At 65.1% G+C, this 25,619-nt stretch overlaps 1 protein-coding gene across 2 annotated transcripts in view; it reads right to left on the reverse strand.

Moving 5' to 3' along the window:
* Positions 1–324: 324 nt before the first annotated feature.
* Positions 325–25,619, reverse strand: part of KDM4B (lysine demethylase 4B) — a 132,892-nt gene continuing 107,597 nt past the window's right edge. The window contains exons 11-24 of one of the 2 annotated variants that reach the window (XM_044254482.1): positions 22,859–22,960; positions 22,067–22,266; positions 15,557–16,008; positions 15,243–15,363; positions 13,172–13,350; positions 10,860–11,082; positions 9,253–9,329; positions 8,938–8,993; positions 8,644–8,752; positions 4,741–4,926; positions 4,497–4,661; positions 4,076–4,195; positions 3,469–3,561; positions 325–2,422 (exon numbers count right to left, since the gene is read on the reverse strand). In XM_044254482.1, coding sequence (XP_044110417.1) covers positions 2,246–2,422; positions 3,469–3,561; positions 4,076–4,195; positions 4,497–4,661; positions 4,741–4,926; positions 8,644–8,752; positions 8,938–8,993; positions 9,253–9,329; positions 10,860–11,082; positions 13,172–13,350; positions 15,243–15,363; positions 15,557–16,008; positions 22,067–22,266; positions 22,859–22,960 — 2,260 coding nt within the window. In that variant the 3' untranslated portion in view covers positions 325–2,245. The remainder of the gene's footprint in view (positions 2,423–3,468; positions 3,562–4,075; positions 4,196–4,496; positions 4,662–4,740; positions 4,927–8,643; positions 8,753–8,937; positions 8,994–9,252; positions 9,330–10,859; positions 11,083–13,171; positions 13,351–15,242; positions 15,364–15,556; positions 16,009–22,066; positions 22,267–22,858; positions 22,961–25,619) is intronic. The other variant, XM_044254483.1, reaches the window with a different exon arrangement.

Below are 25,619 nucleotides of genomic sequence, written 5' to 3' on the forward strand. Positions count from 1 at the left end.
CACTGGCCCCAGACAAGCAGGGGTGGTCTTTCAAAGGGGACCCTCTGCGCCAGCCACCGCTGCCCCCAGCCTGCCTGTGAGTTGGAGCCAACAGGGGTCGGTAGGAACACGAGCGGCGGGCAGACAGACAGACACGGGCTGGGGAAGGAACGGCCCCGGTCAGGAGGCCGCGAGCAGGAGCCGAGAGGCCGCATTCCCACCCTGCATCCCCCTGGGGCGGCCTCCCCTCGGCTCCGACTGGGAGCAGGTGGCCCAGGACCACCCCCCGCCACCCCGGCCTCCCGGCCCCCACCCAGAAATGAAGACACCGCCACGACAGCGAGCTGTAATTCGCAGTGCTCACGAGCCTTTAATTCATTATGAACCTAGAGGCAGGGGAAATTAGGCAAAAATACAGCGCATCCTTAATCTCGGGTGGGAGAAAAATCAGAGTGGGTGGTTTTTTTTGTTTCTCGTTTTTGTACATAGACACGGATACACCTTTGCGGGGAAATGCGTGTCTCCCCTGTTGAGCCGCGGCCTGTCCGCACGTCACCCTAACCCAGAAAGACCCCTGGGTCTGGCCCCCCCACCCCCGACCCAGAGGGCCAGCCCGCTTCTTGTTCTCTTTACAATATAAATAGCATTTTCAAACTACATATGAACACAGTGCCGCGTCTGGGCGGGGAAACCCCCATATCCCGGCTGACTCCCCTCCGGGCCTCCCGCCCCCGCCCCGCTCCAGGGCACCTGCCCCCCCCCGCCCCCCCACCAAGCAAATGAAAGGTCCCCGGCTCATTTACATTCTTTCCGTTCTCCTTATAATAGTTCTTTCTGGCCTGGTAACCATCAGAACACTCTTTTTTTTAATTTTTAATTTTTTTTTTTTTTTTTTTTTTTACACAAGCAAAATTATGCTGTCGGTCCTTGGGCAGGACAGCAGGGGCCCTCCCGTGAGGGGGAAGGCTCCCCAGGGCAGGGGCGGGGGGTTCCCAAGCCCCTGGCAGGCACGCTCTCATAAATCCAACCCCCAGCTCTCCGGAGGCGGGTCTGGTTCTCTCCGGCTGCCCCCCCAGATGCACAAATCCACACTTCCCAATGGGACACAGGGTGCCACTGGCCTCTCGGGGTCCAAGGTGTGTGCCCCTCTGCACGCGGACAGCAGCCAATGCGGGGGCCCGGGGTGGGACGCCTGGGTGGCCAGAGCCCAGGGACACAGGCCTCAGGGAAACAGCCAGACTCAGGCCACCTGGAGGCCTGCGGGCCCCGCATCGTCCCTTCCCAGCAGGCTACAGGCAGCCAGCCACCCACCCGGCGGGAGGAGGGCGACAGGAGGGCCCCTGGGCGGTGCTGGGGACACTCTGGAGGCACGGAGCCCTTCTGCAAACACTGGAGGCCTCAGCGGTGCGGTGGGTTTTCACCAGGGGAAGAAGCAAACCAGAGGAGAGGGTGTTTATTCTGTGACAGCGTGCGCGGACTGGAGGGGGACTCCTGGACCCCCGCGACCACGGTCACCTCCAAAGCGCGCGGCCGGCCTCCTCCTGTCGGCACAGAGCTGTGGCGCGGGCCGAGGAGGCGGTACCAGCCGCCCGGACCTTCACCAAGTCGTGGGGAGACAAGGGCCAGGCCCACGACCGTGCCTGGCCCCGTCGCCCTGCCCGGGCCTCCCTGCTGCTCGGGGAGACAAGCGAGGTTTTAAAACAACGACAAACAAACAAACAAAAAAAAAAACGAGATGCTTTTATCTCCCTCGGTGTATCTTGGTTCTGAGAAAAAGAACATTTTTGTTTCGTTTTGCTTCATTGTTAAAGCCACAAATCTAGAAAACAACGTTGGGGATTTTTTTCCTTTTCTTCGTTTTCCTTTTTTTCTCCGGTTTTTTTTTTTTAAACAATAGGTATTTCTAGAAAGAGCCTCACAAAGGTGATGTCTGTACAGAAGTCACAATCTCAAAGGCTGCTCAGGAGGCAGGCAATGCAGTAGCACCTTTTCGAGAAGAAGAGCTTACATGGTTTACGGATCTGAGTCGTGGGGGGAGGGTGGTGAGTCCCCGGCCGGACCCCCCAGAGCCCGCGTGGCCCTGCTCCCTGAGTCCGGGCCGCGCCCGCGTCCTGCTCGCTCCTGTCGCCGCGGAGCGGGGCGGCCGCGCGCGGAGGTAGCCTCTCAGGGCCGGGGGAGGCGAGGACAGGAATTCACAGCAAGCAAACGCCAGGGCCCGCCGCCGCCTGCCTTGCTGGGCCGAGGGGTCGCCGGGCGGCTGGCTGTCCTAGAACGGGGCCCCGGGCCGGCACTGCGCCTGCAGGAGGCTCTCCATGAACGCCAGGTAGTCCGGGTTCCGCCCTGAGTCCTCGGGGGCCCGCGGGGTGCCCACCCGCGGGCGCTTGGCGGCCTTCACGTCCTCCCCCGAGAAGGCAGTCTCCTGCGGCGCCCCCGTGCTGAGCGACTGCAGGACACCAGACAGCACAGCGGTTAGTGGGTGGCACATCGCAGGCCCGAGGTCCGTGTCCCCCCAGTTCATCTGTCCGAGCCTGGCCCCCGAGGTACCGGCAGAAGTGGGGGGGTCTTCGGCAACGGGGTCAGTGCCCTTAAATCAAAAGGACCCCCTAGAGCTCTCCCTCTCCCTCTGGCCACGAGAGGACACCAGGAGGAGGCGTCTGTGAATTGGAAGTCGTGGTCCCCTGTCACGGACCCTGCCCACGCCTTGACCTCAGACACGCGGCCTTCAGAACCGTGAGAAATGCCGCCTGTACCGTAAGCCCCCAGACGTGGGGAGAGACTGACCCGGGGGCTCCCTCTCCCGGGGACCTTCTGACAGTGACACCAGGGGGTGACCAGGGGTGGCTGCTCGGCGCTTCTGCCTCTGTGTGAACCCCCAGTCCTGCGTGTGCGCCTCCCGGCAGGCAGGGCCCAAAGACAGGGGCCCCCCGCCCTCCAGCCACCAGCCCCAGGGAGAGCGGGCGGCCAGCGCCCGGTCTGTCCCGCCAGATGGCGGCCTCGCTGTGTCTGGCAAGCCCCATCCTTCCCCGCGGGAACCTCCAGTCGGAGGTCAGCGGTCCGACCCGCACCCACCCCTGCTCGGACTTGGAGCCCATTCACTGACCGCCACAGCTGCCCGCGCCCCAGAACCTTGCCTTCGGATTAAACACTTCAGAAAAACAAGCGCAGAAGGCCTGGGAGAAATGGCCAGTGCCTGTCTCTCAACCCTGGGACTCACTGTTCCCTTTGAAAAGGGGTGAGCTCTGCCGAAGCGTGTGCCTGCGCCGCCCGCGCTGGGCCCGGATCTGTACTCAAGCAGCCGCCGCGAGCACAATGGCCGGGGCCGGGCTCCTGCGGGTCTGCCTCCTGCTGGTGCGGCTGTCACCGGCCCTGGAACCTGTCCTAACCGCCACTGACCAGGTGGCCTCCCGGGGAGCAGGACGAAGGGGAGGTCAAGGCCTTTCAGAAGGGCTGCTTCCCTGAGGACCGCCGAGGGCTTCGGGGGCCACTTACCAGCCGCGACCGGACCCTCTTGGGGAGTTCCTCGTCCAGGGTGAAGATGTCCCCACGCTTCACCGTCAGCTGGGACCCGTCCTCAAACTCCACCTGCAAAGGGCAGCAGGCGTCAGGCATGGCCTCTGCTGCCTCCCGAGGGGCGCCCCAACTCATCGAGGAAGGGCAAGAGGCACAGGGGTGTAGGGGTGCGGTATGAAGAGCTTTGGGGGCTGCACACATGGGGAGCGCGGACCGGCCGAGGACGAGCGGCCGTCGACTTGGGCGGCTGGAATGCAGGTGACCCTCCTCCAAGACCACCGGCTGCTAAGTCATTTCTCTCCCACCACCGTGCGAAGAAACTCGCAACCATCCGGGTTAAAATAAAAAAAAATCAGGGGACTGAACCTTATGCTTAAAAATGCTTAACATGGTCAATTCACGTCACGTGTGTCATCTCCCACACGCGCCACCGGAAGACCTCTCTCTGGGGAAAACGGCGGCCAACCGACGGCCAACCGAGACCCCCGCTCCCCGGCGTAACGAGGGTGACCGTGTGCGCCGGCCGGGCAGGAGCCGGCCAGGGCCCCCCGCCCCCAGCACGGCCCGCAGAGCAGGGCCCGCTCACCTGGTAGACGTGGCTCGTCACGGAGGAAATGAACCTGGCCTTGTACATGTTGCCGTCCGCCCACCGCAGCTCCACAAACTCCCCCTCGGGCGGGGGTCCCAGCCGGACGCAGTCCCTGCTCTGCAAGGGAAGAAGGCGGTGGGAGGTGAGGCCCCGGGCGCCCTGGCCTGCTGGGGGGGCGGCCGGCGGCTCCCACCCCGTGCTGGGCGCGCTCATCCGTCTAAGGGCCGGTGCTGGCAGCGAGGAGTGTGGTGGCGGGCCGGGCCCGAACTCTCACGGTCGCCCTGTGGGCACAGGGACCCCCAGGCTGCAGGCTTGTCTGGACCTGACCTCCCTCCACTGTGTGTGTGTGCAGAACCCACCCTGCAGAGTGGGGGGCCCCCTCCCCTCGCCCGTGCCCCCCCTTCCCCGCGCCGCTCACAGTAATGCTCTCCGGGTACAGGTTGTCGCTGTAGGACCCGTCGTCGAAGTTCACCTCGTAGAAGGTCTGCGCGCTGGCGCCGATGACCCGGCAGCGGTAGTAGAGCCCGTTGCGGTTCTTGGTGATGACCGTCTGGCCCAAGGACACGGCCCTCAGGAACTGGGCCTGGGGGCGGGAGGGGACAGGGCTGCGTCAGCGCGGGCGGAGGCTGGGGGCGGAGGGCGGGGGCAGGCGGGGCACTCACGGGGTGGCCCCCTGACTTGTGCTTGAAGCAGGTGATGGAGACGACGTAGGGCCAGTCGTCCGGCTCCATGAGGACCCCGGCGGCGTGGGCGCAGGTCACGTGGAAGGACGTGGAGCAGTGCTCGCACGAGCACTGGATGCAGGCGCCCGACACCTTCTTCATGCGCTTCCGGCAGTACACGCACTTCTGGGGGGACAGCAGCAGAGGAAACGGGGCTGGGAGTCTCCCCGGAAAGGCCCTCGGCATCCAGGGCGGCAAGGCAGCGGCCCCCGCAGTAGGCGAGGCAGAGGCACGGGGGGCAAAGCCCGCGGAGCACCGTGTGGTGGCCGGGGGTCTCGCCCTTGGTGGAGAGTCCCCCAAACCGAGCCAGGGGCCTCCCTGGGAAACACTTGTGGACTCTTTCCCACAAGCCCTCTCTGCAGGGCTGCCTCGGACAGGCACTGAGGAGCCGGCCACATGCACGTCCCTGAGCCGCCCGAGCGAGGCCCCCACGCGCCGCCCCGGGGACGGACCCTGAGCCCATGACACTCAGGAAGAGAACCAGACGCAGGAGGTCATAGGGGGTGTGAGTCCACGCGTGTGACACGCCCAGACCAGGCTTCTCCACGGACTGGAAGGGGGCTCGTGTGGGTGGGGCTGGGGGAGGGGAGGTGACAGTGATAGGGACAGGATTTCTTTTTGGGTAGATGGAATGTTCTGGAACTAAATATTGGCCACAGTTGCCCAACTCTGGAAATGTATTTAAAAAGCTACTAAACTGTGTACTTGATAATAAGAAATTCTACCTCAATTTTTAATACAAGGCACCGTGGAGTGGCCTCCTCCACGAGGGAGCTCCTCACCCCCCCCACCGGTCACACACTGTGGGACAGCCCCCACCCCCCCCCGCCCAACAGTCCCCATGCCGTCACTCTGAGCATTTACTCAGCGGGCCTTTATCGCTCTGTAAACCATGTTCAAAAGCCAGATAAGCAGCTCAGCAAAGGGCGCCGCAGGAGCGCGCCCAGCACCGATCGATGGCAATGAGATCTCGTTATTAAACTGTCGATACCTAATCCCCGCCAGCCTGCGGGGACAGGCACGGACACCGCAGGCGGGAGCGGCGTTAACCCTCCAGGACTGGGCCTCCTCGCACAGGTGGGAAGGCGAGAAGACATGCGGCAGGCCCAGGGCAGGGAGCGGGGGTTCCCGCCACCAAACCAGTGGGGCCCCGAGCAGCCTTGCTGTGCCTGCCGCCGCCAGGCCGGACCCCAGCGTGGAAAGCCAGGGGAACCCGCGGCCATGCCTGACAGCACAAGGCATTTCAGCCCATGGGTGGCAACTCCTCGCTGAGTTTCTGCATTCGTTAGAACAAGGGCCAGGCCCTCCCACCCCCGCCACCTGGCAGGACCGCCGGTGCTTGGGGGCAAGGGGGTGCAGGGGGGCGGCAGATATCAGTGGAGAGAGCGGCAGTCTGGGGGAGCTGGGGGCCATTGTGTGGGGACGCTGGCCAGGGAGGGTGCTCCACCTGAAGACCTCCCCGAAAACACACACACCAGGTCCCACGTCCTTAGCCCACCCCTCACACCCACTCCCCTGCGCCTGCCCAGCTCCTCGTGTGGACTGCCGTGAGCCCTCCACCTCGAAGCCGGGCCGGCAAGAGAGCAGAACAGATTCGAAGTGTCTGGCCCCGAGCAGCCTTGCCTCTCCCACTCTCACAAGCTGATCCTTCCCCCTCGGAGTCCCCACCAGACTCCAACGTTCCTCTGGGGACCAGCCCAGCCTGGTGATGAGGGCGAGTGTGGGGGACGATCTGGCGACCCCAACAGGTAATCTGCGTTTAGGCCACCCTGCTAGCCAGGACCCCGCAGTGCCCAGGGCCGGAGGCCCGGTAGTCCTGGGGACAGACAGATGGGGACCAGGAGTGGCCATCCCTGAGACGGCGGCCAGGGCGGCTGGGCAAGCAGGAGTTAACTGCTGGCTTCCTTGCGAGGCTCCATTAGGCAGTACAAGTGAGCCTCGTGTAGAAGGATTTTTAATTCATCGTTACAAGTGCTGGTAATGAAGAGGCTGCAAGCTGGAAATGTCAGATGATCCATAAAGCGTCTGGGAGGGATGGTCTACCACGGACACCACGCGCCGCACCGTCACCCCACCTGAATAATGGAGCCTCTCACGCCCGTGCTCCTGCAGGAGCCCCCGCCGGCTGCCGGCCTCTTCCTCATCGCCCATCCGCACCTGGCGGGCCCAGCGCCGGCCACCCCCTGCTCCACGGCCAAGGCCCCCCACCCCTCCCACACGGGCTCCCTCCAGCTGCCCACTCGACCCTGCCAGAGGGCCCCATGCCCGTGGGCTCTGAGCACCACACCCCCAAGGGACTCCCTTGGTTGAAGCCCGCTCTAGCGCGTGCCTGCCCTCGGCCCCAAGGAACAGCTGGGGTGCCCCAGGCTTGGGGAAAACCAGGGGGAAAAGCCGCCGGATGCTGTCAGAGGCCACAAGACACACCCCTGGGTGTCAGGCCCCCCGCACACATTATCCCAGCAGAGCTCACCAGGCAGGGCAAGGACAGACCTGAGAGCAGGAGCTGGGCCGCAGATGGCTTGACCCCGCACTGGATGGTCGGGCCCAGTTCATACTGGCCACGAGGAGGCCTCGCAGGCGGCCACAAGCGGCCCAGTGTACAGACGGGAAGGCCAAGGTCCACAGGGGCTCAGGGGTCCGTCCGATGTCACGCGGCAGGCCACTGGCCTGCTCACAGTCACGCTCTGCCCATTCTGGCTGCTGCCCCAGGGTGACCACCGCTGGCTAGGAGGTGGCGCGAGCCCCTTGAGGCCACACTCCGCCCGAGGCTAACTGGGTCCTCCCTGTGGAGGGCAGGACCATGTGCTCCGGCGGGGCCGGCTACAGAATTCCTACAACTCCACGGGGAAGAAAAGCAGCCCCCGAGTTAAAAATTAGCAAAGGACGTAAACAGGAATTTTTCCACAGAAGGCGCAGACAGGTGGCCAACAGGCACATGGAAAGACGCTCACCGTCCCTCACCGCAGGGGAGAGCAACCTGAGCCGCACTGAGACGCGGCCTCACCCCTGGCCGGACCAGCACGGCTCAAATCATCCCCACCCCTGCTGCGGGTGGGAGCGCAAACGGGTGCGGCCGCGCGGGAAAACAGCGTGGGGAGTCCGCAGGAAGTCACATACAACCAGCAGGAGCGCCTGGCCGGCTCCACTGGTAGGACATGCACCTCTCCGTCTCGGGGTTGTGGGTTCGAGCCCCGCATGGGTTGCAGAGAGGACTTAAAAAAATAGAACCACCTCACAATCCAGTAATTCCACAATAAGGGACTGACCCAAAGGAAACGAAAACAGCATCTCCGGGGGGCATCTGCCTCCCGGTGCCCACAGCAGCCTCATCTGCAGTGGCTGGGACACAGAAAGGGCCACACGCCCACCCGCGGAGGAAGGGATCGGGATGCAGTGTGGCCACACGGAGTATATCACTCGGCCGCAGGAGGCCAACGCTGCCATCAGCAGCCGCACAGACACACCTCGAGGACGTCACACACAGCCACGGGGACGGGCCCCAAAGGACACGTCCTGTGTGACCCCACTCACAAACTCCTGGATGCACAGAGCAGAAGGGTGGCCGCAGGGGCCGGGCGGTGGCGGTTCTGTATGCATCAAGGCCGGTGGGCCTGCTGAGCAAGCCATGCTCCTCCGGCCGCGGGACCACCGTGGAGCTCCTGGTAACCAGACCAGCCTGGGCGCCAGAAGGCCCGAGATGCGCACGCTGCTTGGCTGGGCCACGGACGTCTCTGCACAGAGACCCCAGAAGCCAGGGACCTGGGGCACCTTCAAACCAGACTCGATGGCATCCGGCTCCCAGGTGGCTGCCCTGCACTCCCGGGCGAGACGCGGGGCACCTACCAGCTTCCACCGCTGCTCAGGGATGGCGCTGATGTCCACGGGGTGGCGCTCCATCACGTTCAGGAAGCGCGCTTCGGGGACAGCAATGGCGCAGATCACGTGGATCCACCTGCGGCAGGAGGCTGGGGTCAGGACTCAGGAGGAACCCCGCCCCTGGGCCCTGGGATCACCTCACAGCCCCTGCGGGGCTGACAGGACCTTAAGGGGCATTCTGGGCCAGCGGCTCCTCCTGGTCCCCCCTGCATTCCCTCGGGGCCCGAGGCCACACACCCAGGAGGGGCCCCTGCCACCCACCTCCGGTCGGTCGTCATCTGCAGGGCTCCTCCCCGGAGGTTGCAGAGACAGCACTCCTGTGGGAACCAGACGACCCCAAGGTGAGGGGCGCAGGGGGCCGCCTCTCTGCCCTGGGGCCCACAGTCCTGCCAGCTCCACCTAGCGGCCGCGGATGGGACGGGGCGGGGGCTCCACCCCTGCCTGTCCAGGTTGAGGAAACCGAGACCAGGGGAGGCGAGGCGGCCAGCTTGAGGTCCCCGGGGTCCCGGGCCCAGCTCCCCCCATGCCCAGGCCTCAAGGGCTCCCAGAGCACCACCAGCTGCCAGGGGGCGGTACCGCAGTCCAGGCGTGGGCCGCGCACCGGGAACACGTCCAGCCTTCGTTCACCAGCTCGGGGCGGATGCCGTAGCAGCCTGCAGGACAGGGGAGGGGGCCGCTGAGCCGGGGCGCACACGGAGCCCACAGGGCCCTTCTGCAACGCGGCAGCAGCGCTCTCTCCCTGAATCCAGGCCGCTGCGCACAGCGGGAACCGTCTGGAAACGGCTCCTTTGGAACTCAAGTAGGGCGAGGGCGAGCAGGCCCCCTGCTGGGCAGCCCTTGCTGGCTCCAGTCCAGCAGAGGAGGCCCAGGCTCTGCAGGCCATGGGAGGCCGGCAAGCCGGGGAAGCGGCCACGCAGGCGTGCACGGTGCAAAGTGCGCCTCACGGTCCTGCAGTTCAGACGGCTGAGCTGAGCAGGCCAGGCCCTGTGTTCAGGCAGAGTCCCTGCTCAGGAAGCCAGAAACTGGAGGCCCTGGGTGATGCGGGTTTGCTTAGGACCTTGGTCCTGGCTTAGAAATGGGCAGAGGGGCAGGGAGGTGAGGGGCAGAAGGTCAAGAGGCCATGCCCTAGGTCACCATCCGACAGTACCCTTGGCCACCTGGGGTCCCATCACCTGGCAAACAGGGGCTCTGCCAGCTGCAGTGGGCCACAGCCAGAGATAGAGGGCCCCAGGGGGAACACAGGGAGACGGCAGGGCGGCAGAGAGGTAGCCTTCTGCTGTGTGCCCCAGAGGCCCCGAGGGACAGCAAAGTGTGCGAGAGCTGGAGCCCGGCCCTGTTCCAAGCCCTGGGGACACTGAGCCAAGCTCTAGGCCTAGTGGGGGCCGGACTCCTGGAGGAAGAAGGGCTCCACCTCCCCACAGGGCCCGGTGGACACCTCTGCCTTCCGGCCCAGCGCACCCCGCAGCCCTACTCAGGCCCCTCCCGAGGGTGGGCTAGGCCTGGGCCTATCGGCCCAGAAGCACATCTCACGCCCCCACCCAGCAAGGCAGAGCAAACAGGCTCCTGGCCCGGGGACGATATGAGCTCTGGGCAGGCCTCTGCAGGGGCTGGTGGAGATCTGTGGCTGCCTTCCTCCACGGGGCGGCCCATGGAGCTGGACGGCTCCAGAAGCTTCTTTCCGGTCCCAGGAGCTCGAGCTCGCAGCTGCTACGCCTCAGGCCTGAGAAGGGGCAGATGCCCACTTCCTCGTCTTGGGCCAAACGCGGCCCTCAGGCTCTGGGAGAGGGTGGTCGCCCACAGCAGAGGGAGGCTGGAGCCCTGGACCACTCCAGAATTTCTGCTTTGCCATCTGACTCCTGCCCCAAAGTGCACAGTTCGACAGTGTCGCGGCACTCTGAAACGAGGGAACGGACACCGCATTCCTTCCTGCTGCTGGCCAGAGCCCAGGGGGAGGACAGACCTCAGTGGAACCGTCAGACTCGGCCAGGGGGAAGGCCACTCCATGACGCGAGGTCCTGTGACAGCCCCCAGACGGCAACCCACGGACGGGGCTTGCTGGCTCCGTAGACCCAAGCACCACCCCCGCCGCCGGGGGAGGGTGAAGCAGGGGAGGCCCTCGGGGAGGGGGCCGCAGAGCCCACAGCTGTCCGCTCCCCGGCCGCCGGCCCAGCCCCAGCACTCACTGGCGTGGACCTGCAGGCAGCACTTGGCGCAGGCTATCAGCAGGCTGGTCCCGTCGTCTCCGATGTAGGAGTTGGAGGGGAGGGGCTCCGTGTTCTCGCCGCTGGCGGTAAAGCACATCTCCGGGACCAGCGGCCGTGTCTTCTGGCCACTTTTGGAAGGCGGAGCAGCCGAGGGACCCTCCCCGAGGGAGGCCTGGGGAGCCTCCTTCTCGGTCTGTAGGGACTGGAGGAGGAAAAGGAGGGAGCTACCTTCAGAGAGGGGTCCATCGGGGTGGGCAGGACAGCTGACATGGGCAAAGCAGGCTGGGCACGGTGGCCATCCTTGACTCTGCCCTCTACTCGGCCCAAGCAGCCCTGGCCTGCTTCTCACTCTGCCCTGCGGTTGCCTCATCCCACCCTCCTAGCCCTCCACTCCGACCCAACATCCCTCAAAAGATCGTCTTCAAACACAGTCAGACCCTGTCTCCCTCCCCCACTGAAAACCCTTCCACTTAGGGTCACACTCTGGCACATGGCCCTCGATCAAGCTGCTCCAACCACACCAGCCTCCTCGCTCCACCTCTAACACCCCGGGAGCCAGGCACCATCCCACCCCAGGGCCTTTGCACGTGCCCTTCCCACTGCCAGAACATTCAGAGGTCTGCTCCTGTGTGTTCTTACAGCCCAGCCGGCCCACAAGACCAGTGGCCCCCAGCCCACCCCTCACCCCTGCTCCGTGTGTTCTTGTGATCCTGACCATGACTGACACTGTTTCACCTGTGAATCTACACGGCGAGTTCTCTCCACCTCTGACGTATGTCCCGTAAAGGTCTCACTAAGCCCCCAGATGCCATCTCATGAAGAGATGATGAAAACGTCCTGCCCGCGCACCCAGGTCCCGCACCCTCCAGGCCCGTCTCAGGACACCCCCAGAGGAACAGCTGCGCTGCTCCTGGGCTGGGAGGGGCGAGCCCTGCTGGAGGTTCCCCGCCTGGCATCTGGGGTTAAGGGTACGGCTGGTTCCCATCAGGAAGAATGCCCAGGCACGGCGTTTGTCCCCTTCGTGGGGCAAGTGAGGCCTGCTCCCTGACTCAGAGCTGTGCCAGCAGAAGCCCACACCGGACTGTGGGCACACGAAACTGAGCCACTGGACTCAAGGAGATTCGCATCTCGGGCCGGAGTCCCCAGCCCCTGACTGCCGGCAGCACTAAAGAGGGTCATGCCTAGAGAAGGCAACTGTTCTGTCCCGTCTGCCTGGAGACGGTACCCCACGCAGCATGAAGCAGCAGCGTCCTTAGGACAAGCACGCTGCCCCCGGCTCGGGGCACAGACCTCGGGGCGACTCAGCTAAGTGGGCACTGGGCTAGGAGCCTGGAGACGGAGTCCTGTCCTCCAGGGATCACAGTCGAGGGGCTTATAAACAGAGAATGGGAGCAAGAGTAGAAGTGGGCAGGAGAGCCTGGAGAGGACGGTGTGCCCGGGGACAGCAGGTCCAGGAAGGCTTCATGGAAGCGGCGACAGCTGAGCAGACTCAAAGAATGAACAGAAATCTGTCTGGCGAGGCAAGGGGCTGAGTGGGTGGGTGGTGGGGACCCTGGGGGTCAGGAGGGAGCACACTGTCACTGTGTGTGTGATGGGTGGGGCTGCGGGGCCAATCCCAGGGCAGAGGAAAGCCGTGGGGACATACTGATTCTGAGGCCGGTGGTGAGCCTGGGGGTCTCCAGCCGGGGACCACACGGCCGGTGCGGCCTCGCGAACATGTGCCCAGGGCTCAGTGGGGCACCCACAGGAAGGGCTCCTGCCAGGGCAGGGGAGGGAGAAAAGAGCTAGAAGGCAGGTCACGGGGGGGGGGGGGGGGGGGGGGGGGGGGGCCTGCAGGGAGGAACCAGAGGTTAGGGGGGCAGGATCTGGTGGATGACAGCTTGAGAGGGACTGCGGGGAGAGCCCCGGTCCCTGACTTGGGAAATGGGACAGAGTGGGGCCGCGCTGAGAACTAGTGCCTGGCTCGCCAGAGGTGCCCTGGGGCTCCTAGGTGGTGTTAGGGTGCTTGCCCTGCCCCCCACCCCACCCCCGCTCCGCCTCGCGGCTGGGCCCACCGTGGCCAGCCCCCTGCTGCTCCTGGCCACCCAAGGCCCTGCCCCCCCCCCCAGCGGCCCCACTTCCAGGCCCACTGAGAAGTCCCTTCCTGCCTAAACGCAAGATACCGGGCTCTCCCTACCTGCCTTCAGCTTCACGTGCCCCCGAATGCCCAGGGCTCCCGCCCATGGCCCCCCACACCCCGGCCACCTGTGTTCTCGGTCTCCACCGCCCGCCCCGCAGCTGCCGGCACCCACCTGGCTGTAGGGGTAGAAGAGGGTGCAGATGGCGCAGAAGGGCTCGGTCAGCGCGGCCGCGGCATTGAACTTCCTCTCGGCCTGGAAACTGGCAGCCCTGTTCTTCCACTGCAGGGAGAGCAAAGGCCTCAAGGCCTCGGGGTCACTCATGTCCTCCTCCCCAGAGAAAGGGAAGGCTTCTAGAGGAAAACAGGAGGGCGGGAGAGGGCGGAGAGAAACCTCGGCATGGCTGGCCGCCCAGAGGAACCTTCCTTCCCTGCCCTGCGGCCCGGTACTGCTGTGAGCATCGGTGGGGACAGGTCCCCGACCTCAACAGAGCCGAGAGGAGCTCGGCTTGGGGGGGGATGTCACTCCGGCACACGCGGGGACTACCACAAACGAGACGACCCCCCACCTTGCCTGCTACCTGCCACCGCGGCTGGTCTCATGTCCCAGCCAGCCATGCCCCAATGTCCCCAAGTCCCGTTGCTGTGTTTCCTGAGGACATGGGGCTGAGCCACCCCAAGAAGCGGGGGTGTTCACTCCCGAAGCCCCAACCTTCACAGCCGCTGGGCCAGCAAGGCACAGTGGGGAGAGAAAGCCCTGGGACTCGGGATGCCCGAGAGGGAGACCGCGGTCAGCACAGACCCCTGGGGATGGAGGTGCAGATCTTCTACGCCCCGAGGGGCTGGGCCAGACTCAAGGACCAGGACTGCTCAGTCGGAGGAGGCCCCACACAGGCCTAGGCCCCCTGCAGGTGACAAGAGCTGCTGGCCTGCCTTCTGTCACCAAAGATCACAGGACACACGCTGGGCTCTAGGGTTCCTGGGGGTCTCACAGAAAAGAGGCACAGCTTCATCCAAGGGGCCCACGAAGTGGGGGTATGGGAGGCCTCAGAGGCACCTTCTGGCACCTTTTGGAAACAATACCAACAGCCTTTAGCTGCCTGCAGGGCTCTGGTGCGTCTGGCCCTCCCGCGAACTCCCCCTCCTCTTGGGGCTCTGGCCCTGCAGATCCCAGGCACCTCCCGAACCCCTCTTCACCCTAGCCTTCAAAGCCGATTCAGAATGAAAGGAGCTGTCCAGATGACATGCCAATTCCACGGGCGGCGTACACGGAGAGCAAGCTGGCTCAGCGGGCTTTCTGCAAGAGGCCGTGGCTCGGCTCTCGGCAGCATCCCGGCCCCAGCTCCACTTCGCCTTTGTTCCAACCCCCCCATGGACAGCTAGGGCCACCGGGAAGGGACCAGGCGAGCAGGCGGCCGGGCCCCAAGTCAGGTCACATGCGGCTCAGGGAGCAGCCGCCTTGCTGCTCCCACACATGGGCCTGGGTCGCAGAGCCAGGACACGTCCGCGGGGCAGTCCTCACGCCCACCCAGCCCCGCGATTCTCAAACCCCAGGTCACTTCTCAAAGCCCAAGGCAAGGGTGCACCCGGCACGCAGGGCACAGGCACGCCCTTCAGCTCCCTCGCTCGCTGGCCCGCTCTGTAGCGTCCCGGGGGCCTCCTCTGCACCCAGCACCCCAGCAGATTCCGAGCCCGTGAGAGAAGGCACGATCCTCACCCACCCGGGGGCCAGCTAGGGACACGGACACACAGGGCCACGGGAGTGGGGGGCGGCCAGCCCAGGCCTGGGGCAGGGGGCTTCTGGCGGGGACAGGAGAGGGTCTCACAGAACGTGAGAGCTGCGGCGTGGCCGGAGCACAGGCACAAACAGCTACGCACAACAACCCAACCTGGCATTCCCGGCACCCACCGCGGGCTCGCCACCACGGCAGGACACCTCGCAGGACTGGCAGCCCCCATCTTCCAGACAGGGAAACCAAGGCACACAAAGGTAAATGGCACCTGTGGTCTCGGGCTCCGGGCAGCAGGCTGTGGTTTGAGCCCCCCACAGGTCATGGTGTCCATTTCAGGCCGGGGACCAGAGCAAAGCAAGCACCCCAAGGTGGGAAGCGGAGCCCCCAAGATGGGGGTCATGCCCTGGGGTGTCTCTGCAGGGCAGCCGGGGCGTGGCTGCAGGGAGCACTGCAGGCCAAGCAGGGGCCACTGGGTCAGGTGTCCTGCAGGGGGAGGGGGTCCGGGGGCCTCACCCTCATCACTCGAGGCCTCCTGCTTGACCACGGTCAGTGGGGAGCGGGTGGGCGGCTTGCCCAGGGGGTGGCGCCGGCTCTTCTTGATCTCCATCTTCAGCTTGGAAAACGTGGACGGGGCCTGGAAGCAGAGGAGGCAGCGTGTGCAGAGGGCCCGACTGCGAGGCATTGCGGAGCCCAGCCCATCAGGACAAAGCGAGAGACCCGTGTCCCTGCCCGCAGGAGCGAGGACCCTGGAAAGGGGATGGCCGGGAGCCGCGGGGGCCATTTCCGATGAACAGGACCAGGGTGGGAGCACGGGGCAGCCCCCCTACCTGCACCTCGCCGGCTCCGCTCTCCTCCTCGGGACCCGTCAGCTCCATGGGGGCCGCCTGCTCCTTCCAGGTGGGGCCCCTCTGGGCAAAGTGCTCAAAGGCCTGCTGGCAGGACACGCGGCCCTTGTCACACGCCGTGCCGGGCCGCGGCACCACATACAGCATGGGGATGATGGGGCGCGGCTTCACCTCTGGCTCTTCGCCAGGTGCCTCGGGGGGCACGACGTTGAGAGGTGGCGGCAGGGGGTTCTCCTCAGCGGGCGCGGGGCCCGGGGCCAGTACCGGGGGCTCCAACGGGGGCAGCGGCCGGGGCGCCTCCTCGGCGGGGAACTGGGTGGGTGGGGGCGGCAGCCGCTGGGGCAGGAGGGGGTGGGGGGGGTGCGGAGGACCATAGCTCTTCTTCTTCCTGTCGCTCCTGGCCTTGGCCGGCCGCAGCTTGCCCCTCCCGTCTTCTGTGGGGAGAGAGGAGAGACAGGTCAGAGCCCCTCCTCCCCACCGGCCGAGGCAAGAAGTGGCCTTCCCCCACAAAACACACGCTTCCAGCAAGTTCAAACGGCTACCACGTCCCCCTGCTGCCCAGTGGCGGGAGATGAGCCACACCCAAGCCTCGGGGCAGCCCCTGGCCCCTCTCCTGGAACAAGGAGTGAGAAGGCAGGCGGGAAGAGCTGCTCTGTGCTTCTGGGCTCCTGACGGGGGGGGGGGGGGCGCCCCCAGCGTCCTTGCTGGGGAGTGTGGCAGACGGGAGGATGGGATCAGGGCTCTGTATGTTTCCAGGGTTCCTGCGGGCGGCCCGCGCCATTTCTAGAAAGTGCCACCTTGACCAGCAAACGCGGAGAAGAGGATCAAACCTGAGCAGAGCGCAGGAGCCACACGGGCCTGGAGGCCGCTGCGGAGGGCCGCCGCTGCGGGGTGCCCGATGGGGCAGGTCAGGGAGGGAGGCGTGGCCGCAGCGGCATCCTAACTCAGGGCCGGGACATCCGGCAAAGTGAATGCGCTACGGTATGTCGGGCAGAATTTCAGGACCCAGACAGGCCCTGGTCCCAGCTCCCAACTGTGAAAAGCAGCAGAGACTCTGCAGACATGGCCGAGGATCTCCGCCCAAGGGGGGACCCCAATGCTCCCAGTGCATTAACGGGGATTTGGATCCATAGAAGCCCGGGCTCCTTCCCGGCTGCGGTCAGGGGGAGGGTCACCGCGGTGCTGCTGGCTCTGACGATGGAGAAGGGGCCGCAAGTGGAGGATGCGCCACCCCCGTAAACTGGAGAAGGCGGGAACACAGTCTCCCCTGGAGCCTCGGGCCTGGCCTGCCGCACTGGAGAATGGGCACGCTGGCTCAGGCCCTCAAGTGTCCCGGCTTCTCAGGGGCGAGACGTCATGGAAGCAGAGGCCATCTGCTCTGCCCGGGGCCGAGGGCTTCCTGAGAACCCGGGATAAGTTGGTTGGCCTGCCAAGGCTCTGGGCCAGGCCCCCGGCCCTTCCCACCTCTCCCCACTGCCCCCCATCTTCCTCCGGTCTTCGGCCAGCACGCATCCTGTGTTTCTCAAGAGGCTCCGCTGGTCCTAAGTACGAGGGGATGCCCGCCCTGGCCTGGCTCGTGCCCCAGGTCCTGAGCATCGCAGGGGCCCATGGCACTCCTTGCCCCACCCATCACCCTGCTCCGCCTTGAGGAGGCCTGACTGCTCCCTAGCCCCCACCGCTGCCGCCTGCACCCCAGGAACAGTAATCTGGCTGAGGCAAGCCCCTAACAGACGCTCTGCTCCACAGACAAAACCATTTCTGCCCTCCAGAGGCTGGGCTCGGCAGGCCCCTGCAGAGAAAGGCAGCCTGTGGATGTGGGCTGGGGGGGGGGGCGGCTGGGGTGCTGTTGCACAAGGTGGGGGGAGAGACATGATGTCGGGGGGGGGGACATGGAGGGGAGAGATGGGGAGGGGTGGCGGGGGGGCCCAGGACATCAGCCTCACAGGCCGGTGGCAGTGGCGAGAGATGTCATGTCTAATTTATGGAAAGGGCACCGGGCCTGCCCTATTTGTGTAAATGGTACTTTCTGATCAACAGCTTTGTTCTCAAGGAAACTCAACACTCCCTCAGCCCTGATCCGCCAACTTCTCCAATGGAAATCAAGCTGAGCTCTGCCCCTGCCTGAGGACAGTGGGACCTACTTACTGTCGGTTCGCTCCCCAGCAAGAGGCTCTGCTGGCAAAAGGGAACATGCCAGGCCCCTGGACTCTGGCAAACCATGGGGATGCACACCCAGAGCACCGTTTTAGGGGACAAGCCGGAGACCAGAAATGACACCTGGGTGCTCGGTGCTCTGTCCTTGACACGGGGACCGCCACAGGCCCAGGGCAGGGGCCTCACCCATGGGACTCTCTCGAGCCCCTCACATGCCTGGGCCTCAGGGAACCTTGGAACGGAGCAGGTGACGGTCACACAGACAGGGCTGAGGGTCCCAGCCAGGGGTCTCCCCAGCACATGAGCCTCTCCCCTCCCCCAAGAATGGGAGGGAGTTCCCCTCCAAGCGGAGGCTCTTCCCGCAGGCTTTTGGAAGAATGGGCTAAGCCAGAGCCAAGCACACATCCGCCCAGCTCTGGATCTGAAAGGCCTGCTCAGCTGGGGAGCACACCTGTACGGCCCCCAAGTTCACCAACGGGAGTGCACGAGAGCATCTGGAAGGTCCACACCCCTGAGCTCAATGTCCGCGGGGCTGCTGCCGTGGAAGGAGGGCTGGGGAGCCACCCCAAGTTGCTGCCCACTTCAGAGACCTCCCCCAGGCGGGAGAGCCAGTCCTGACTCCCAAAGTCCCAGCCACTACCACGGACGCCGCCCTCGTCCTGCACAAAGCCTGAGGCAGGCCTGCCCATGGTCAACTGAGGCTGAGGCCTGGCCGAACTATGCTAGGGACGTGTGTCCCGTGTGACCGGACAAGTGTGCAAGCGTAACGCAGAGCCCCTCACACACTCAAGCCCAGCCTCCACCCACTGCCGGCTGGGGCACCCGAACACACATCACGGCGTCAGGCCAGTCCTGACCCCTGCGGCTCCATCACTGTGGGGAGCCCTTGGCACTCCCTCCCTGAGCCCTGGGGGCTGGGCCAACCTTGAGGCCCTGAGAGGCATGGCCCAGGGTCTAGAGCCGGTCTGTCCCACGGGGTGGGGTCCCTCGTTGCACGTGTGCCCAACCCGGGAGGGACGACAGCGCAGTATGGACCAGCACTCCCGGGGCCCAGTGCTGTCCCCGCTCCAAGAAGGGACCGTGGCCGTACCGAGCCACAGCAGGTGGCTGAGTTCCCCGGAGATGGCCATGACCCTCCAGGAGGAGGGAACCCCAGATGGCCCAGCAAACCAGGACGGCCACGGGCTGCCTTTGCCTTTCTACTCTTGGGCTCGGGACCCCCGAGGTCCGCGGTGGACGTGGGCGGAGTTTGCTGGTCTGGGAGCCACAGGGCTCTTCCCAGACGGCCTGACCGCGGGAGCAGGGCGGGGACCCCAGCAGTGACCCCAGCCCCAGGCAGCCCTGAGGAGGCTTCCTCCTGGGGACAGTCCCGGCGCCGTCCGGTACAGAGCACCAGGCACCTGCACGAGGCGTGGAAGCGACAGCATTCACTGCTGTCACTGAGCAAACTCAAAACAAAAGGTCCCACTGCTGGCTCAACGTGACCCTCAGCGCTTCGAGCGTTCAGGGACATCAAGCAGGTATTAAAGGAAGCCAAAAAAGCACTTTAAAATTTTCCACTCGCCCCTGACGTGTATCTGCCGTCACCCCTGACTGTGAGCACTTGTTTATTCAGTGAATTCAGGGACCTCCCCTCCAGTGGCTGGAGGATGGCTCAGAGGACGCTTCTGCCCTTGGCACAGGCTGAGGCCGCCACATCCGACAGCCCAGAGGGACCGCTTCTGTTCTAAAGGGGCCACACACCCCCAGTCCTCCTTCCTCCAGGCCCTGGCGTGGGGCAGGGGCGGCGGGTCTGGAACGGGGGAGTGTGCCGGCCCCGAGCGGACAGCACCCCGCCCTCCCTGAGGTCCATGTGCCCCGAGGCGCTGACAGGGCCCCAGGGTGGGACTGGTGGGGGGAGGACAGGGAGGGGCTGCAGACGGGGAAGATGGGTCCCTGGGAAAGGGGCCTCGACAGGGCAGCTCTCCCTCGGAATCCCGAGACTCGGGGAGACCAGGCCCCTGGCGTCCCCAGGACGGGACTGGGCACAGGCAGCCAGGAGCCGGGGGAGCCCCAGGCGGGGGGCGGGGGCTGTGGGTGAGAGGCAGTTGTCTTTATTGAAGAGTCCGCAGGTTTGGGTAAAGACTCATTAAGTGAGCAAAAGCGGGCACGACTCCGTGGCTGAGCAGCTGGGTGAGCGCAGGGCACACGAGCAGGCGCGCCCGAGTGTCTGCTCTCCTGGCTATGCCCAGCCGGCCTCAGGCCGGTCCGCTCTGTGGGGAGCAGAGACGGCACTGGCCAGGAAGTCTCCTTTCCACGGACACCTTCGTCGCTCGTGAACACCTGAACCACTCAGCCGAGGAGTCCCCTTGGGCTCCCAGCCGGGCCCCAGTGAGCTGTTCCTACTCAGGCAAAAAGCCACGTCCAGCAAAAACTCAGTTTCCTACCCCCCCAGGCAGCCTGTCCCTCCGCCAGCCTGAATGCATGCCCTGGCATCAGGGAGGAGGTCTCTCATCCGACCAAGCCCACGGTGCCCACCCAGGCCAAGGGAGGCCCCTCACCGCTCTGGCCCTCGCCAGCTCTGCCGAGTCTCCCAACTCTTCGGGCCAGAGCCCCCCACGGGCCACATCACATGTTCCCCTCTCCCCCTCCCTGCGGCTCCATGGCCTCCAGGGTCAAATGCAAACACCTGATGAGACACCAGGCTCTGGCCCCCGAGCCCAGCTCAGAGAAATCACGATTTGCCCAACGTGGCCCAGGCTCCAGCCGCATCTGTCGGGACAGGTGTCTGATCACGGGCATTCCTTAGGTCCCAGGGCACACAGGACAGGGGTGCAGGGCCTAGAGGTCCATTGCTCGGGGACACCATGTTCCCCCCGCCAGACATGTGCCTCCCAGCTGCCCCCCACGCCCACCTGGGGCAGCGGGGGCGGAGGAGGGCACCGCAGAATTTCCTCCACCGACTTCAGCCCTGCTTTCTCCCTGTACACCCCAAATTCCCATTGTGAAGTCCTAACCCCAGAACTCGGGCTTCTGGCCTCCAGAGTGGAGAGGCCACGAAGTCCTGCTGTGGGAGGCCCGCAGTCTGGGGGGGCCTTGGGGACGGCTGCCTCCGCGGACTCGAGTGCCCTTAAACAGTGCACCATCCGGCTGGGCGTGTTCTGACTTGAAAGAAACCTACGGAGTGCGCCTATGCGTTGGGACATTCAAGGCCCCCTCTGAATGTGGGGATGCCCACCCCGCCTCGCCCCGCCCTGGGAAAGAACGGTGGCCTCCATCTCTGCTACCTGCCCGCCCCCATCCTTCCTGTGCTCCAACGGCTAGTCTGATCTCCGATAGGGCAGCCTGGCCTCTGCTGACCGCCCCCCTTCGGACCCCTCACTCCCTCATCTGTACTGAGGTCTGTACGCTGACACCTGACGGGAACTGTCGCAGCCCTGGGAGGAAGCCGTGTCTCCTATCTGCTGAGCAGCACCTCCTCTGAGCCCCAGACTGTACCCTGGGACGGAGGATCCCCTTGATGTCACATCCTCTCCGACACCAGCCCCGGGGCATGCGTATGCACCCGGCGGGATTCCAGCACAAGACTGGCAGAGCCGTGCCGGGCTCACGTGTCCCAACAGCCAGCCACCAGGAGGGAGACTGAGGACCGGGGCAGAACCTTCTGGTGACTTCTGCCTGAGCTGCGGCTGCCAGGGTCATCTGCCAACCAGTCTGCCCCCCTTCTCCCCGGGGAGCACCTCCCGTGTGCACGCGGGAGAGCAGCCGAAGCTGTCAGCGGGGAACACAAGAACAGCGGTGCCACAGACCATCGGCATTTCTGAGACCCTGTCCCCCCTGCTCCCCAGAATGCCAGCCAGCTGCCCGCTGATGCGGCCGCTAACAGCAGGGTGCCCTCTCACGGGGCGGGCGTCTCCTCTGTCATGGGCTGAGAGCTGGTGTCCCCCCAGATACAGACGCTGTGAGCCGAAGCCCGGCGGGAGGTGATGGGGGGGATGCAGGTGGCGCCCCAGGGAGTGGGATGGCGGGGCAGCCCGGCTCGCACCTCCCCACAGGGACACAGACGGCGGCTGGCACCGGAGCCGCCTCGCCAGCTCGGTCCGGGGCTCCCAGACTCCGGGGTGCACGCTGCTTTCAGTGTCCCCATCTGGCTCCCACTCACAGCAGCTGCGGCAGGGAGAGGCCACCTTCAGTTTCTGGGGGAAGAGGGTCTTCTCACAACACCTCCTCAAGTGTACATTTTTAGGAGACACCCCGCCCTGCCGAGGAAGCAACTGCATCGGACCCTTAAAAGCAGGGACCCTGTGACCACAGAGATGCGGCTCGGGGTCAGGAAGGGGATTCCCAGCCAGCACTGACCTTCCGTGGCCTCGGCCTCCCGACCCTGCGGCGGCGTCGGCTGGGGCTCCTCCTCCTCCTCCTCAGGGTCCGCCTCCTGCGAGGCCTCCTCCTTCAGGCTGCCGGGCTCCTCCAGGAGGGTGGCCCCTGTGGCCCCTTCCCCTGGCGACTTGGGGTCTTCCGGCTTGGGCTTCTTGGGCTGGCTCCTTTTCCGGTGGGACCTGGAGAGGGACGGTCATCAAACAGGAGGTCAAATGACTGGGAGAAGTCCCATCTCTGTGCCCCACCACCCAGCTGGCAGAACAGAGCCCCAGAGGGGACCCGAAAGTCACAGGGCCGGGGCCAGCAGGGCTGGCTCAGGGGTAGGGGAGGTGGAAGGGGGACAGGCACGGGGGCCAAGTGGGGCTGAACGGGTGCTGATGGCTGGAAGGGGGGATGGTGGGGGGTGCTGACTCCGGGGTAGGGGAGCTGGAGGGGGGACAGGCTCGGGGCCGGGTGGGGCAGAGCGGGTGCCAATGACTAGGACATGGGGTGATGGGGGCGCTGGCTCGGGGGTAGGAGAGCTGGAGGGGGGACAGGCCGAGGGGACACGTAGGGCTGAGTGGGTGCTGATGACCGGGAGGTGGGATGGTGGGGGGCGCTGCCTCGGGGTAGGGGAGGTCGAGGGGGGACAGGCCCAGGGGCTACATGGGGCTGAGCAGGCGCCGATGGCTGGGAGGCGGAATGATGCGGGACGCCGGCTCGGAGCCGCTGTGGGGGGCGGAGGCAGGGGGCAGCCGGAGAGGCCTGCGCAGAGGGGCGAGGTGGACTTACGGCGGCCCCGGCCTCCTGGGCTGCTCTTTCTTCCTTTCTAGACTGGCCTTTCTGTCCTCCTCAGTCTTTCTCCAGTGTCTGTTTTCTTTCAGACTAATTTGTCTAGAATGTAAACGTCAGGGAGTTTTTCTCTAGCGCTTCTGCTGACTCCCCGGGTGCCTCGTCTAAGGGCCTGGCCTGGGGCACCTGCCCAGACCTGTGGCTCCGTGTCCCTCACTCGCCGGCCGCCGGAGCAGGGCCTGGTCTCACTCAGGGGTACGAGCGTGTGGGGGCGGCCCTCGGCCTTCAGCCCCAAGTGGGAAGTCATCTGAGGCTCGGCGACGGCGTCTCAGCACGAACCGGGGAATCGGTAAAAGGAAGGAAGGAACGCAGCCAGGCCGGATGGCCCTGCAGAGCCGCGGCCCGGGCCTCCCTGTCCAGCCTCGGGAACTGCCCAAGGAGGGGACGGAGGCTGGGGTGTGGAGAAGCCTGCCTCAGACACGTCACCGACACCTTCCAGGGCTTGGGGCGACAGCCCTGTGAAACCCCAGGCTCACGTCTCAAGACCCACAGCCTTTCTTCTCCCTGAGGGTCAGCAAAGCCAAGAGGCGCGCTGGCTGCAGCTTCCCTCCCCCTGGGGGCTCTCCGTGTGGCCCCACTGAGGTCAGTCTGGACATGGAGACCCTATGGGGGTTCCTATGGCAGCCGCACCTCCAAGGACCAAGAGGTCACCAAGCAAAGCAGGGCCTTGTGACTGGGGTTGGGTGGGGGCCTGGGGAGGCCTCGAGGGCTCCTGACGCCAGGACCGCCATCTCCCACCCAGGGGGTGCCCACAACAGCCCTGCTGTCCCAGGACACGGGGGCCTGACAGTTGCCTCATCACCTCCCATGTCTGCCCCTGCCGGCTCCTGGGGAAGGGGGGATCCCCTAACTGTCCCCTAACGGTAACTGCTGCTGGTCCTTCTCGCTGCTCAACTGCCTCGCTTGAGGGCCCCCTGGCTTGCCGCTGCTCATCTCCCCTGAGCCCAGGCGAGGCCAGGCTGACAAGCCCCGGGTGATGTTGGCACACGAACCACTCCAATGACGAAAGGCGGGAAGCAGGGAGCATTCCGGGGCAGGGAGTGTCACGGGCAGAAGCATGGCGTCACACACATCATGGCGTGCACATGTCACTGCGGGGGAGTGCGCAGGGTGCGGGGCAGGAGAACGCGCGGGCAAGGAGCCAGGCAGGAGGGGGGCATGGGAGCCAGGAGGTGGGGAACGCTCTCCAGCACCACAGAGCCACGGGGGGCTCCACGTGGAGGGACTTTGGGGAACGCGGGCCCCACATGGTAGCAAGCCCCGGGACAGCAGCAGAGCGCAGCTGGCTTGCGTCACCAGCTGTCTCCCGGGGAGGAGCATCTCTCCAGGTCCGGGAATGCTGCGGGGCAGGGTACCCACGAGTGAACCCCCCCCCACCGGCCCCAGGCAGCACCCAGCAGAAAGGAGTCCTCCTGCTGCCTACTCACCTGGCCGCGGTTTCCCGCAGCCCCCCTTCTCTCCTCCCCTCCCCCGACCCGGGGACGGGAGGCCACATCAGATGCTGCCCGCCGCGTGCAGGGCTGACCGGGGGCAGTCCTGTCTGTCCCAGAGAGCCCAGACCTGCCTCGGCCCCGAAGCACCATGGGGCTCAGAGCTCTGGGCAGCTCCAGCCGCAGGGCCAGACCCCAAGCCCCGCCAGTCCTGCTACTGTGGAGACCCCCCGAATGGGGCGGAGCCAGGCGGACGGCCACCCCTGCTGCAGAGCGGGGAGAGCAAGACGAATGTCAGCACGCAAAGAAAACACCCGTCTTGGGAGAACACGCGCCGGGAGAATGTAGCCGGTTTGTCGGGGTGGCGGGAAGGTGTCCACCATGCACTTCCAGGTCCCGCATCCGGCCAGAGCAGCCTTCTGCAGCGCCCCCACACCCCGCTGCCGGCCAGCGCACCGGATGGGCCACCTCCCCCACTCATATTTGTTTCTAGGCGTCCCTGCCCCGCCAGCAGCACAGACAGGAAGGCTGTGACCCCTCCTGCCACCTCCAGGCTCCCCACTTCTCCCCGCCAACTGCCACCACGGTCAGTGCGGTGACACTCAGACTTCAGACTTCCCATTTTCCGACTCCACAGGTGTCATTCACCTGTGCCTGACAGAGCTGCTCACTCGCTCCTCCTGGAGTTGAAACTGATTCGTCTTAGACACTTGGCCTTCCCAGTCATGTCCAAGCTCACAGCCTCGGACACAGGGCGTCCCGCAGTCCTCGGGGACACCCAGGGGCCTGCCCCCTTGAGACTGCCTTGGACGCTCCTGTGCAGGATCCGGTCCCTCGACAGGACATCTTTCTCACTTGACACCATTGTTTGGCTGGAGCACATTCTCCAGTAGCTTCCTCACAAAGAACGGGAAATCGGAGGCTTTACGTGTCTAGAAAGATCTTCATCCCTTTGCATGTTTAGGTTGGAATTTGATTAGGTAATTCCTTTTGGGTCATAAATCATCTCTCCTCTGACTTGGGAGCACCTTTTCCTCTGTGTGTTAGCTTGGAGCCCAAGTCTCATGCCTTTAGGGTCTCTTGCTCTTTATATGACGTAGCTGTTCCTTCCAGAAGTTTCTGGGACCTTCTGTTTAACCTGAGTTGTGAAACCACACAGTGACGCATGCATTGGCTCATTTTCATCCTCGGCATCAGACTTTTTAACCTGGAAACGCAGCATTTGGGTCCCGGCCAACGTTCTTTTCTCTCTTCCCAAAACGCCCTGCAGA

The sequence above is a fragment of the Neovison vison genome, chromosome 6 (assembly GCF_020171115.1).
Source record: "Neovison vison isolate M4711 chromosome 6, ASM_NN_V1, whole genome shotgun sequence".
NCBI classification, from domain to species: domain Eukaryota; kingdom Metazoa; phylum Chordata; class Mammalia; order Carnivora; family Mustelidae; genus Neogale; species Neogale vison.